Source organism: Anoplophora glabripennis, unplaced genomic scaffold, assembly GCF_000390285.2.
Source record: "Anoplophora glabripennis isolate ALB-LARVAE unplaced genomic scaffold, Agla_2.0 scaffold130, whole genome shotgun sequence".
NCBI lineage: Eukaryota > Metazoa > Arthropoda > Insecta > Coleoptera > Cerambycidae > Anoplophora > Anoplophora glabripennis.
Window position 1 is genome coordinate 434,438 of NW_019416297.1, and position 14,118 is coordinate 448,555.

The 14,118-nt window shown below is 29.5% G+C and overlaps 2 protein-coding genes across 3 annotated transcripts in view; one reads left to right on the plus strand and one right to left on the minus strand.

Moving 5' to 3' along the window:
• The window catches only part of LOC108904188 (neuronal acetylcholine receptor subunit alpha-5-like), a 31,276-nt gene extending 29,122 nt beyond the window's left edge, over positions 1-2,154 (plus strand). The window contains exon 8 of the mRNA XM_018706639.1: positions 1,887-2,154. Coding sequence (XP_018562155.1) covers positions 1,887-2,051 — 165 coding nt within the window. The 3' untranslated portion in view covers positions 2,052-2,154. The remainder of the gene's footprint in view (positions 1-1,886) is intronic.
• A 2,814-nt stretch (positions 2,155-4,968) lies between these two features.
• LOC108904187 (follistatin) overlaps positions 4,969-14,118 on the minus strand; it is a 289,450-nt gene continuing 280,300 nt past the window's right edge. Inside the window, exon 7 of one of the 2 annotated variants that reach the window (XM_018706638.2) lies at positions 4,969-10,464. In XM_018706638.2, coding sequence (XP_018562154.1) covers positions 10,447-10,464 — 18 coding nt within the window. In that variant the 3' untranslated portion in view covers positions 4,969-10,446. Of the gene's footprint in view, positions 10,468-14,118 lie in introns of both variants that reach the window. The other variant, XM_018706637.2, reaches the window with a different exon arrangement.

A 14,118-nucleotide genomic window follows, 5' to 3' on the forward strand; every position in this document is an offset into this window, starting at 1 on the left:
TCTTGACGGTCATATGGCTTGTAAACATTTATGAAGGCTCTGGATAACGGGTGATTTTTTAATCTGAAATGTTTAAATATCTCGAAAAATTAGCACTTTACAAAAAAAAGTCCATATTCAAAATTTACTAATTCCGTGGAGGAAATACAATAGTGCTAATTAGTCCCTCTTCCCCTCTCTTTGTGGCTGGGGTGGGGGCTAACTTTATAATCTTAAATAGGAACCCCCTATTTTTTATTGCAGATTCAGATTCTACGACTGAAAGTACTTAAATTTTTTTCTATTTTTCCTACTGAGAACCAATGCATACGATTCTGCAGTATGTTTGCAATAAAAATACCACGTTTTATGTAATCAAAAAAGTGTATTCATTTTGCAAATTTAGAATAACTGGAAACTTGTTACCTGTAGAAATGTATATGGCTGTTGAATAACCTGTTTTTAGCATAACCCAGGAACAACGCCGTGTGTGAAGCAGTTTTCTGTTCTCTTCGGGGTGCTTGGTTAAAATGAGTTGTATGTTAAAATTGTTTCTTTCTTTGTATGTTTATTTTGTGTTTTTACAATTACAAAAACCACGAAGAAAGAAATAACACAAACGTTAAATGTAAACATAAAAAAACATTTTTATAAAAATTATTTTTAAGGAAATAAATCAAATTTTTAAAACAGAATACAAAAAAAAATTATTCATTTGAAATCAGTTTTAATCAAGCATTCCGATAAGTTACAAGCGAAGGAAACCACGTTGATCAACTATACCAAAAAGGACGCCGCACAGTGGGCAAAAATGGAAACAATTCAAGTTTATTTAGATGGTATAGAAATAAATGTTTCTTTAATCACTTTCAAAAGTCGTATATTTTAAGCTCAATGTGAGGAAAATATGAAATTTGCTTCTTTTTAAATCAGGAAAAAAACATTAGTGTCAAGTAATCCACAAACCCAATAATTCATAAATTCAATAGGTAAACCCAATCGCCCATTAACCTAACAACCAAATATCATAAACCTGATAACCTATAAACCCATAATTTCTAAAATTCCTAAACACCTAAACCCTAAAATCCATAATCATGTAAACCCTAAACACCATAAACGCCTAAACCCTCATTAATCCCAAAACTCATCAATCCCAAAATCATTAGTTTTGTTTTTCGGTTAATAGCTGAATGGGTGATTGGGTTTATTGGGTTTATTAAATTTGTGGGATATTCAAAACCTAATGGTTTTTCCTGTTTAAAAAAAACTTGCCTAATTTTATATTTTCCACATTTCCATAATAAAATATATGAGTTTTTAATGTGATTAAAGAACCATTTATTGCTATACCATCTAACCTGACGTTGCTCGAATTGTTTCTATTTTTGCCCACTGTGCGCCGGTTCTTGGTTTACGATAATAATAGTGTCTTGACGAGTCATTTTTCAGTATTGAGAAATAAAATTTGTTTTAAGACTAATTTTGATTATTTGCAGTGAAAACGTGGTATTTTTTATTGCAAGCTTATTGCAGAATCGTATGCATAGGAGAAATCGAAAAATTGGATTTCGTCGAATACAGCGCTATCTATCGAAAAAAATGTTTCAAACAATTCCTATGTACTTTTAGCCGTAGAATGCAATAAAAATAGGAATTCCTATTTAAGATTTCAAAGTTACCCCCATCCCCACCTAAAAGGAGGGGGGAGAGGGACTAATTTAGCACGAGTGTATTCCCTCCGTGGAATGATTAACTTTTGATTATGGACATTTTTTTCGTAAGTGCTTACTTCTCAAGATATTTGAAAGTCTCAAGTTAAAAAATCATCCGGTATAGTTTAAATATTTCATTACCAATACGGCTTTGTCAAAAGTTTGTCATTCGTAATAAAATATTTTTTGCAGGGTGTAGCAGCTGCTACCGGCGTGGAAGATGGAATGAATATTATTAGTTCTGACCGAAAAAATCCTCCTGATTGGGAAATATTTGTAAAAATTTTGGATTTTATTTTACTGATTTCCTACATAATCGCATATTTCATAATGGCTGTAAAATTTATTCCAAGTTAAGTTTGTACTATTTTCATTTATGTTCGTCTCAGTTTGAATCGAATCTATTCAATTGATCGAATCGAATAAAATGATTAATTATAAATACTATAACTATTTTCTAATAAAATGATTTTATTACAACATTTAGTTTATAATTAATGGTATACCAATAATACTTTTTTGTATAACTTACTGTTTAATGTAGTTTTTTATAGTCTGGGATAATGTTTTTGATCTGAAACGTTTAAATGATTAACGTATGAAAAAAGAAAGTTCTATTTTATTTATTTTTTTGCCCTTTATTATCATTGCAAAATGGAGGAAATCCGAAAAGAGACTAATTTCATTAGTAAGACTGAGTTATGGATTCGTAATGGAATCATATTATTCAATACATTTTGTGGTAAAGTTAAAACCGTCAATTAAATTTTTAAAATCTAGAATATGCATTGTTTCTTCTGTTATTGATTAAACTAATTTAATTGTTATTAAATAAATATAAAATGTAGCCATAGATATACAGGGTGGGCCATTAGTGTGAGAAAGTAAAATAACTCCCTTGTTACTCATAATACAGAAAAAAAAAGTTTATATAGAAGTTGTACAGAATCAAGGAACCTAAACTACAAAATTAATTTGAAACATACAGGGCGATAAGTAGAAACGGGACACGCCAAATATTACATTTTTTAAATGGAACACCTTGTATATTTTTAAACATGGATTTCCGAGAAAATTCTATGTGTATATGGCAATATAAATAGTTTATCATTTTAGTGCGGAGTTGCCAAGTTATGTAGAAAATTCTTCGAATTTTGGAAAAAACATGACCTGGAAGAAGTAGTATTAACTTTCAGCTACTAACACTTGGAACAAAATAATTAGACAGAGTTATAGGCAAATGTTAGACAAAGGCTCCTATATTAGCTAATATCGATATTTTATACAGCACATTTTTTATAAAACAATTATTTTTACAAAGTTTAAACTTGATTTTCTAAAATTTTTCAAATGGAACACCGTGTATTTTATTGTTCTATTTTATTCATATATCGGCCCACTTCAACTTTTATTAAGCATGTTCTATATCTAAAATTGTTAGTTTTTAAGATATAGCAACATTTCTGAAAAAACTTAATTTTTATTATTTTACAGAACATCACAAATAAATATAACTAATAAAATTAACTCAAAATGGAATGATACTGACTATGAACTGACAAGTTGACACAATGTGACAGTTTTTTTCAAAGCCATTTCGTACGATCGAAAATAATAAAATGAGTTTTTTCCAGTAATGTTGCTATCTATATCTTAAAAACTAACAACTTTAGGTGTAGAATATACTTAATAAAAGTGGACTGATATGTGAATAAAATAGAATAAAATAATGCCCTGTATAAAATATCGATATTAGCTAATGGAGGAGTCTTTACCCAACATTTGCGTATAACTCTCAAAAATTTTTACTCCAAGTGATAGTAGTTGAAAGTTAATACAACTTCTTCGAGGTCATGTTTTTCCAAAATTCGAAGAGCACTAAAATGTTAAACTCTTTATATTGCCATATAATTTCCTCATAAATCCATATGTTTAAAAATATACAGGGTGTTCCATTTAAAAAATGTAATATTTGGCGTGTTCCGTTTTTACTCATCGCCCTGTATGTTTCAAATTAATTTTGTCCTTTAGGTTTTTTGATTCTGTACAACTTTTGCACAAACTTTTTTTTCTGTATTATGAATAACATTAATGTATTATGTATTATTAATAACATTATGAATAAGGGAGTTATTTTACTTTCTCACACTAATGGCCCACCCTGTATTTAAAAGATGCACGGTATTTTTTTTTTTGGTGCGGGATATTACCCAATAAGTTTGCAATACGAAATTATCGTAAAAATTGTAGTTTTTTCTGAAAGAGTAGAGTGAACTAGGTACATGGAGTAAGTCGAGAACTATCGATAGTTGGTACCATCGATTATTATCGATAGTCAAGACCTGGATTATAGATTTGTAAACGGTTTATTTAAGAAAATATGTAATTAATACTTATTTTTGAGAATGCTAGCTAGAGCTAGTAAGAAATTGTACAGAAACGGAATGATAGAATAAGAAGTAGCAATTGGTACAAACCTAGAAACAATATAACCTAAATTAATGACTTCAAAAGTTACAAAACTTTATTACGATTTTTCGTGGTAATGAGTTTGAATTTTAATAGATTAAGTAGTCAATTTTAGACAGACGCCACTGGCCACATTGGTTATTTGATGACGTTATCTATATTTGTGTTGCTAGGCTTGTTCCATTTAGTACGTAATTTGATTCTATAAGACTTCTATTTATTACAACATTCCTTTTAGTTCTGTGTAATGTAAAATTTTGAGCAAATGATCCTTCCATATTTATTTACAGAAGGTTTAATAAAAAACTATAGATTGTTTTTAATAAACTATCGATATAATTCGATAGTGTCTGCTGTTGATAATTATCGATAGTGCCATAGATAGATACATATTTTTCGGCTTCTAGTAGATATTCTTAGTTCTATTTACTCCGTTTTCGAGAAAAATGCAAAAATGCTAGAAGCTAAGATTAAGGAATATTGAGTTCAGTTATGGTAAGATTATCCGGTTAATAATAATAATAATAATAGTTCATTAGTGTTTCAAAATATTCGGTCCATGTGTTTACAATAATTCTGGAATATTTAATATTATGAAAATGGTTAACAGAATTATTTTATTACTCTTACAATATGAATAATAAAAGCTAGGTGGATTAGGTTTATTTTATTTACAAATTTTGGGCAAAACATATTTTCTTTAATATCAGATATAGCATTCAAGTAAAGCAAAATAAAAAACAGCATTGGATTTTGCGATTTATTTATCTAGGTCTACAATAAATATTTAATAAGTTACGCCAGTCTAATAGGTAGGTAATACATAATAATAATTAATAATAATAATGATAATAATACACAAAATCTTATTAAAAATAACAATACAAAAATATGCTTTTATTATAATTAAATACTGTACAAAAAGACAACAAATTATATAAGATTAAACAAGAATATAGATCGTTTTGAATAGTAAGTATAAATATTCAACTAAACCAAATGAGGTTCTTTATTCTAATAAAATCAGTAAATTTTTGGTACCAGCTAAATTTCATAACTATTACATATAGCGTTCTAACTAGTTAACAGTTCAGTTAATATTACTAAATATATTTACATATAAAATATTAAGTTACAGTTAAATTAAGTGTAGTTACGGTTATAAAAACTATTTGTGACATAATATACTTGTGTTGTAATTCGTGAAAAGTAGGTAGATTGTACGACAGGAAAGGTTATTTCAGACTAGAAAATCCATGTAGCCTAAATTTCATTTAGACAGTATAGCCAGACAAGTGAACCATTTTTTAATAATATATTTAATGTTGCTTCAATTAACAACGGTAGTGGGTTTTGCAATATTTTCTGTTCTTTTCCTGACCATATAGTTCTGAGTTTCAACTGCATTTTTAATCAAAAAATTACCTGCTCATAATCCTGTAAATTTAAATCGACAACAATCATATGCTTTTATTATTTCAGTGTTACGGAAAGCCAAAATTTTACTAACCTTGTATGCCTCATATTTTACAAAAACTTATTTAAAAAAGATGACTTATTGTGAGAAATTAAATACAGCGAAGAAGAATTTGAATAGGTAATCTATGTGAATCTGTATTTCTATTTTGATGAAGGAATATGACTGTAAGCTCTTACCAGTCTTTATACAGGGTGTCCCAGTGTGAGCGTACAAAAATTTACTAGTTGGTAGACCAGACCAAAAATTTCATGCCTTTTCATGCCTTGAATATGAAAAATAAATAAATAAATAAATAAATAAATAGTTCCACAAATGCTTCGGTACTAACATACGGCGTGAAAAACGTTTAGTTTTTCTAACATTTTTTTCTAAATAATGTAATACATATAGCCCTGGCAGCTATCCTACAAATTGAGTCAAACATACGTACAATACTGTTTGAAAATGTGAAAAAATCAACAGTTTATATGTGGGTAATATTTTCTCAATCAGTATGCACATGGATTAGTGGTAGGGTTATGAACATGGGCCCGAAATATTCTCACCTCTCTGGTGGATGCATTATGTAATGTAATTGTTCTTTCAAACTGTTTTTTTTTGGTCGAAAAGTATGAAGGAATAAAAAATTTATCAAATTTGTACTGAAATAGACCGAAAAGCTTTGCCAAGGTTTCTTTAATAACGACAAGAAAAGCACAATATTTAGATTATTCCAACAATTTTTATATCGGATAATATTGCCGTCTTCATATTTTATTCAATCCACGTATACTCGTCCATTTTTCATAAATATTCTGAAATAATCGTAACAGTCACGATACGAGCAGAACGTCAATAAAGTTATGAAACTTTATTTGACTAAATATAGGAGGAAACATTATAGTAGTGCCTGATTTGGGTAATTCATAAGACCGGGGAATATTTTCGCCACAATGAATGTCGCTCAACAGGTCAAAATTCACGTTATGCATTCCAGTGCATCCATATGAATTTTATGATAATTTCAGTGACATTCCAACCAAAGTTGGACAATTTACTTAATTCTCTATTTATTTATCCGAACACGTTTTCTGTATAAGTTTACGTCGGTAAAATTGATGTTGTTTGTTGTCTGAGAGCCTGAAGTTTAAATGCAAATACACAGATTATTTTAATATAGCACAATAAATAAAACCATTTGTTTACATTTCGTATTTAACCGTATTCTTAACTAAACAGGTATGTTGATTACGTCGGCTTGAATTATAAAAAAATATGTAAGTATAAATCTGTTCGCACTTATATAGAACTTTCAACAGCAAGAAATCGACTTTTAGTACAAGTAATGAAATAACTTTCATAGGCTGTTGGTGTATAACTTCATAATAACTTTCAGTAGTATTTAATAACTAGTAAATAGTGCTAAGTTAATTCATATTTTCCAAAATATAAAACTTTTGACCATGGGCGTCCACAGAAAATTTGACATAGGTCCAGGGCAAATACAAACCCTGAAAAATATCAGCAAATAAACAATAATAGGTTTTGGGCTCGCAATTTTATGTATTGGGTGCACCTACCAGTTTTTACTCAATATGGGCTTACTAGATGTGTTTCATGCGCGTGTAGGATGTTTATAAAAGGTATCACGCAACTATAAATGTCAGAAATAAAAAATACAGTCCTTATAAACTAAATCTGAAAATCTAGTCGAAGTCTAATTATAGCTCTTTTAACAACAATGAGATATTTTAACTATTTAATACCTTTCGGGATATATAAATTATTTCAAAATATTTGAAATTACGTGTCTTCTTGAAACTTCAATTATAAACCAAAGAAGACAAAAGTTTTGTCAAATTAACAATTTGAAACGTTTATTACTCAAGCACCAGATAATACATACTTAATGAATAAGATACGTTTAGATGTGAAAATTTTAAAATATTTGGATAAGTTTTCCCGTTTTAGGTTGCCTTAATAGTTAATGTTGCCGGTGCATGTCGCCATGATCAATGTGTATCAATTTAATTTGAATGACATAGATGATTTAGAATCAAAGCGTTTGATTAAAATACAGGATCATTTGTGATAAATGAAACATATGCCACTGTATAGATTATATGTTGCATCCCATACAGAAAATTTTGAAAGTTGGCGCTCTTTCTTTAAATATTCAAATGGGAAAGGTTGCAGGCAAGTAGTAGAAATAATCAGTTTGGTAAAATGCCTCAAATTGTCGCAAAATTTTGTAATTTGCCAAATGCAGTTAAATACATAACATCGTTTCCGTCGATTCTCTGCGACCATTTTCGTTAATGCTGGGGCAAATTAAATTTCATTAAAGAGAGGAGGAGGAAATCTTCAAACGTTGCCGAAGGTTATATGTGTGTATAGGTATAAAAGAATCTTTTACAAATAAACTAGGTAAGTATAGCAGAAAGAAGAAGAAATAGTTAACAGCAATAATGTCGCCGACATTTCGAGCCAATGTTTAATAGTTGTAATAAATATAAACAAATATTATAATAAACGTTTAACATGTGGAATACTTTAATATTTATGAGTAAAATATAGAAAAAAGGTACGGGAAACTTAACTTTCCCGGACTATTTGCAAATGGTTGCTTAGCAACAAACTAAAATACTAGAATACGGTATTTTGGTCCAAAAAAGTACATATTTCCGAACGATTCCAGAAAATACATTTATTTAAAATTTCAGATCGAAACATGAAAGACGTAAACACAGAAGTCAAAAAACAAATAATGACTCATTCTCATATAAAATATTACTCATATATGAAAATTAAAAAAAAACAGTTTGTTTTCTTGGCGCCACAGATACAACGTTATTTTATGAAAGTGGAGGCGGTTTTCAAATATTGTGGCGCCAGGTTAGTCAACGCAGTAGAATTTTTAAATCGTCGAGTTTAGATACGGATATTTGATATCAAAATGTAGTAGCTTTAAAATACATTTAGAACGTTTTAATTTTAAATATAATTAAGTATGTAAATATACATCATTAATATGAAAGGGTAACCTACTCATTACGATGTTATGCATTGCTTAATTCCACTTGGCACAACAAACTCCGTTCATAATTACGTACAAATGTTGTTTATTCAATTTAAATTAATTGCGATATTCGAAAATCTAAATTTGATTAATGTTCTGAAGTTTGGTTTCCCAACGGATTCCGCAAAATTTTTGTTGGCTCTGTTCTACGATTGCTTCATTCATTAAGATCGTAATTTAATAATAATTTGCTACTCTGGCTCAATTCCAATTTAGATGCGTGAGGATGTGCCAACATTAAACTAACATAGCCTCAGTTAGCCTAAATATAACTCCATTTTTGTCAAGTACAAGATTATCGGAAACGTGTATATTAAATGGGCATAATAAAACAAAATACCTATGTAATATTTAAACATTATTTGGACTTAACATCATTTCCACATGTAGAATGCAAATAGTATCGACTGTATCTACATAATTTTCAAAATTCAGTAAAGGTAGATAGGTATTTTAGAAAAAAATCTGGTCAAATTAAAACTATGTGCTATATACCTATAAATAACCTCAGGCAATACAAAATGAGTTCTAAAAATGGTACTAACAAGCATTAAAGTGAATTTCAAACTTGTGTCACAAACATACGATATTCATACATGCGTAACTGTCGGACAGTAATAATATTAGTAATGCTTTAAATTAGAGGTCTAAAATTTCCTGAATAATTAGACGTCGGAAATAACGTTTTTTTTAGAAACATTGTAAAATATTTAGAAAAATTGTATTTTTCTTAAAATCTGGCATATGAAGGGTTCTAACCATTATTATTATCAATATAAATAGTATATTATTGTATATTTAAAAAATAACCTTTATAAATTATTTTAATAAAAAAATCATCAGACCATTTCTGCCTTTAGAAGAAGCTGATAAAGATTTTTATTATATTTAGAATTATCAAGAGTACCTATGTTGCATTTGGCATCAAACATAGAATCTGAAAATTTTCCTTTAAATGAATCTGTATAATAATTTTTGACCTTGATTAGATTGGGAATTCCAATGTTTCCAATATAATTAATATAATTTTTTGCTTTCTTATTGATATCTCATTCAAATATATTTACTGAAAATCGATTTACTTTCTAAAATGTAAATGTTTTCTGAAATCCAAACAATAAATTTTGAAACAATTAACATTTTTTGATATAGAATTCATTAATCTGAAATACAAATAATTCTAGATTTAGACGGTTGGGGTATTTAAAAATTACAGTCGTAGACAAGAACAGGTTCCTATTTAAAAGACTGAAATGATTTTAAAGTATCCAACTGGTAAAATCCTGTATTATAAAGGCCCAGAAATGATTTGAGTCGGAAACTATTTTTCTGTATTTGTTATTATACGCTCACTCGTAGCATTTTATATTTTTAATTGGTAAGAGCTTACAATAGTTGATTCCTTCCTAAATCTCACGAAATAAAGAAAAACATTTATAATTTCCACTATGCGATTATTAAAAAATTCATGTAATTTAATAATGTTTACAAATTATTATATTTTCGGTAAAAACATAAATCGTATTTAAATAAATTAACGATACTGTCAGGAGTACTAATGTGTTAAATTAAAAATTGAAGAGTATATTTTATACACATTATTCTACTTTGGAATTATTAAATTTGCTACTTTTCAACTATCATTTATTTGTATACATAAAACATTGGAATTTCTTAACATTACATCCATATTGTAGCTATTCTTTGGTTTTCAGTTCCTTAAATTCTAAAGAGATTGTTGACGATCAAATGTTTGTATTCTTCTGCTGCAACAAAAACGTGAAATTGAAACTTAAGTACATGAATATTACAGTATTTATTCAACAGAGCAAAATTAATTTTTAATGACGAACTATGTTTCTATATTTAGGTATAATAAATCAAATGTTAAATAGAAACAGCTAAATATATTTTTTAATACACCAGGGTTTTTCAAAAAGTAACAACACCAAGTATTTGAAACTCGCACGAAAGGAAGGTACTGTGTTAGGTAATCCGTACGATATTTGTTGATATAGAATTCCACGAAGACCCCTTCGTCACTTTCTTGGAATTAACCGCATTCGATGCCCGACGTGGAAAGACATAGGCGGCGTGGCGTTTACCGTAGCAGCTTGCAGTGCATACTGTGTTTTGCAGTTACATCCTGTGGTGGTGTGATCAATGTAATTTCTTATTAAAATAAATCAGTGGAGGTGAAATTTAAAAGAAAGGAATTTAATTCCCAGTAGAAGGGTATCGTGTTTAACGTGTATAATTATTTTAGGACAATTTTTCCAAATGAAAATAAAATACAATTAAAGAAGCTACTACAGGAGTATCTTTAGCGACTATAGGGAGATCCTTTAAGCGAAAGTGTCGAGTTACAAGCTTTAAACAATAGTCTGAATATTTTAATATTCTGAAAATAACGCAGAAAATCTCAAGGCACGCGCCTGTCACGGTAAATTGTTACGGTAGTTCCGATAACAGAATTTTATTGGCTTATTCTTTTTTTGGAATTTTACCTCAACAAATATTGTACGGACTGTACTTTGGCACATATTGCATTGACGGTCTCGTATAATGGCAGCACACTTCTGTCAAAGTTGTATCTCACAATATTAAATGTGCTTTTACATTTTAAAATACCCTCGTATATTTTATTAATTAGTTCTAGCAATAAATCAAAGAATCAAATAAATTTCAGTGTATTTTTAATATTGGGTTTGTGTGAAATAAACAAGCTGCTAGGCAAGATGAAATTGTTAGGTTAGATAGATAAAATGTTTTTGATCAATCGCAAAGGAAATAATATTTGTAAAGAACTGATATTCAGAAGAAAAATAAAAGCGTTGTAATAGTGTTACTAAATGTTACTAAACGTAGCCAGCACTTTATTACTAGATTCAAATGAGGAGTAAAGAAGATGATAGGTTAGGCCGTGGTTGAAAATAAAAATAAAGGTAGTCTTAAATTAAAAAAAAATAAGTTTAAAAAGGATCCTGAACAATTTAAAACAATTTTAAGTGCTTTTGAAAAAACTTTTGATGATTTGTTAAATTTAGTTATATAAGAATTGAAAAACGCGACTCTAATTTGAGGTAGGCAATAAAGTGCCAGAAACAAATTAATAGTAACACATTGCTGCAGGAGAGATATACAGGGTCGGAAAGTCCCCATGGTTCATCGGCCGTTACGTGAGAGCGATAAAGTAAGTCATCGAAATCCGTGCGATAGAGAAAGATGGCTATAATGAAGGCGTCTAATAGTCACCGCCCATTTCGCCCTTCCACGAATAAGAAGTGGATCTTATTTGTGGAAGGGCGAAATGGGTGGTGACTATTAGACGCCTTCATTATAGCCATCTTTCTCTATCGCACGGATTTCTATGACTTACTTTATCGTTCTCACGTAACGGCCGATGAACCATGGGGACTTTCCGACCCTGTATAGCAGCTTTATGTACACCGTTAGGATATTTATATATCATACACGATAACTAAAATTATAAATGTAATTAAGAAAGTACACGTACAATAAAACAGAAGACAGACAAAGAGAAGAATGACTTATATGTATTTAATAAGGTAGAAATATTTGTTTTCATATTGGTTATATTCCTATGATATTTGTAGTGAATAACAAGTGATATCTAAAATCTAAAATAATATTTCAAAAATTTCGTCCATTTTGTTGTGCCACATACATTATGCGAGTATAGCATGCCTGAAATTGTGTTTTTTTTTATTACCCGAGATAATACGTGCGCTAGATATACAGGGCTGGAAAATCCATATGGTTCATCTGCCTTTACATGAGAGCGACAAAGTAAAGTAAAGAAATCCGTGCGATAGATAAGGACGGCTAAAGTGAAGACGTTTCAAAAATCTGAATAGTCACCGCTCGTTTCGGGTTAGAATCTGACTATTCAGATTATGAAACGTCTTCAATGTAACCATCCTTGTCTATCGCACGGATTTCTATGACTTACTTTATCACTCTCACGTAACGGCCGATGTACCATGGGGACTTTCCGAACTTGTATATAAAGTGTTACGTGACAGTAAATTAACCTAGCATATACGGATGAGCTTTTATAGTCACCATATCGAATTTTCGCAGGTTTCTTAGAACAAGTTTTAGGCTACAGTTATAGCGCATAGTGGACGCATGTTCTTATGAACACATCAGAACTCGTAGAAATTAGCTGTACTGACAGTGAATTCGTATTCTGATGAACGACGTTCTGTGGAACAAATCAGATTTTTTGGAACCATTTAAACTTTCTGCGAATTATGATAATTACATTATTATTTTACGTGTTTGCTTTGAAAGTTAAAAACCTTAATTTCAAAAATCATAATCCTGCTAGTTCATGTGTGACAGTTCTATTAAATTATTTTATGCTTCTAATAGAAGTTTACAATAAATATATCTTAGAAATGCATTTTCTTGCTTAACAATGTCTGAAAATTCAGAATTCAGCATAAAAATTGCGATATTATCTTTACAAGTTATTAATCCGATAAAGTTGTGCTCGGTTTATAGGGGCCGCAAAAAAAATCCAAACAGGATGATTGCTTCAGGGTTGCTTGGGGACTGCCTCCGGAATATCCAATCAAAAGATCACACTCGAATAAAAGTTGTAGAGGATCAAATTCTGAACAACTTTCCTTATAAAAAGTACGAAATATTTCTTTAAAATATTGCATTATTTAACATCATATTTATATTATTTGACAATTTCACACTATTAGTTATGTATTTTTATATTAATAATATTTAGACGTATTATGTTTGAGTTTTATTTTGGATAATTTGATATTAATTAGTAGCCATTTACTATGTAGCCTATATTGTTTTTGTTTTCTGCAATATCAACAGTTAGGTATCTTGATGTATTTTGCATACCTAAATTTTATGTATCAAAGAACAGCGTTTGAAATCATTTGACAGGATTTTTGTAGAAAAAACATTTTTATAATTAATTTGATTTAGCTTAGCACCTTTATAATAGAGTTAGACCTCATCAAATTCTTTTACCGCCCAATTTTACAATTTCTAGTATTTTGAATGAAACGAATTCATAGAAACTTTTTTTTTCAAAAACGGTGCATTTTAAGGGAAACAGTACGAGTACCTTTGTTCATTTACCTTGCTCTTTTAGAAAATGCTACTATATTATATATTAAGGAGGTATATCGGGGTCCGAGGGAAGTGAGGATCGCAGGGAGGTCCTATGCTTTTCTTATGGGACTAAAACCCGCTGCCAACTTGAAAAAATTAAATTCTATTGAAATTATTTGCGATAAACATTATCTATGTAGCAAAGAAATCTACTCAATATGCACATAGCATACATATTGAAAATTAACAACATAAAAATATCATATTTGAACGCATTAACACTATGTAGATGTGGCAACAGCGCTAAT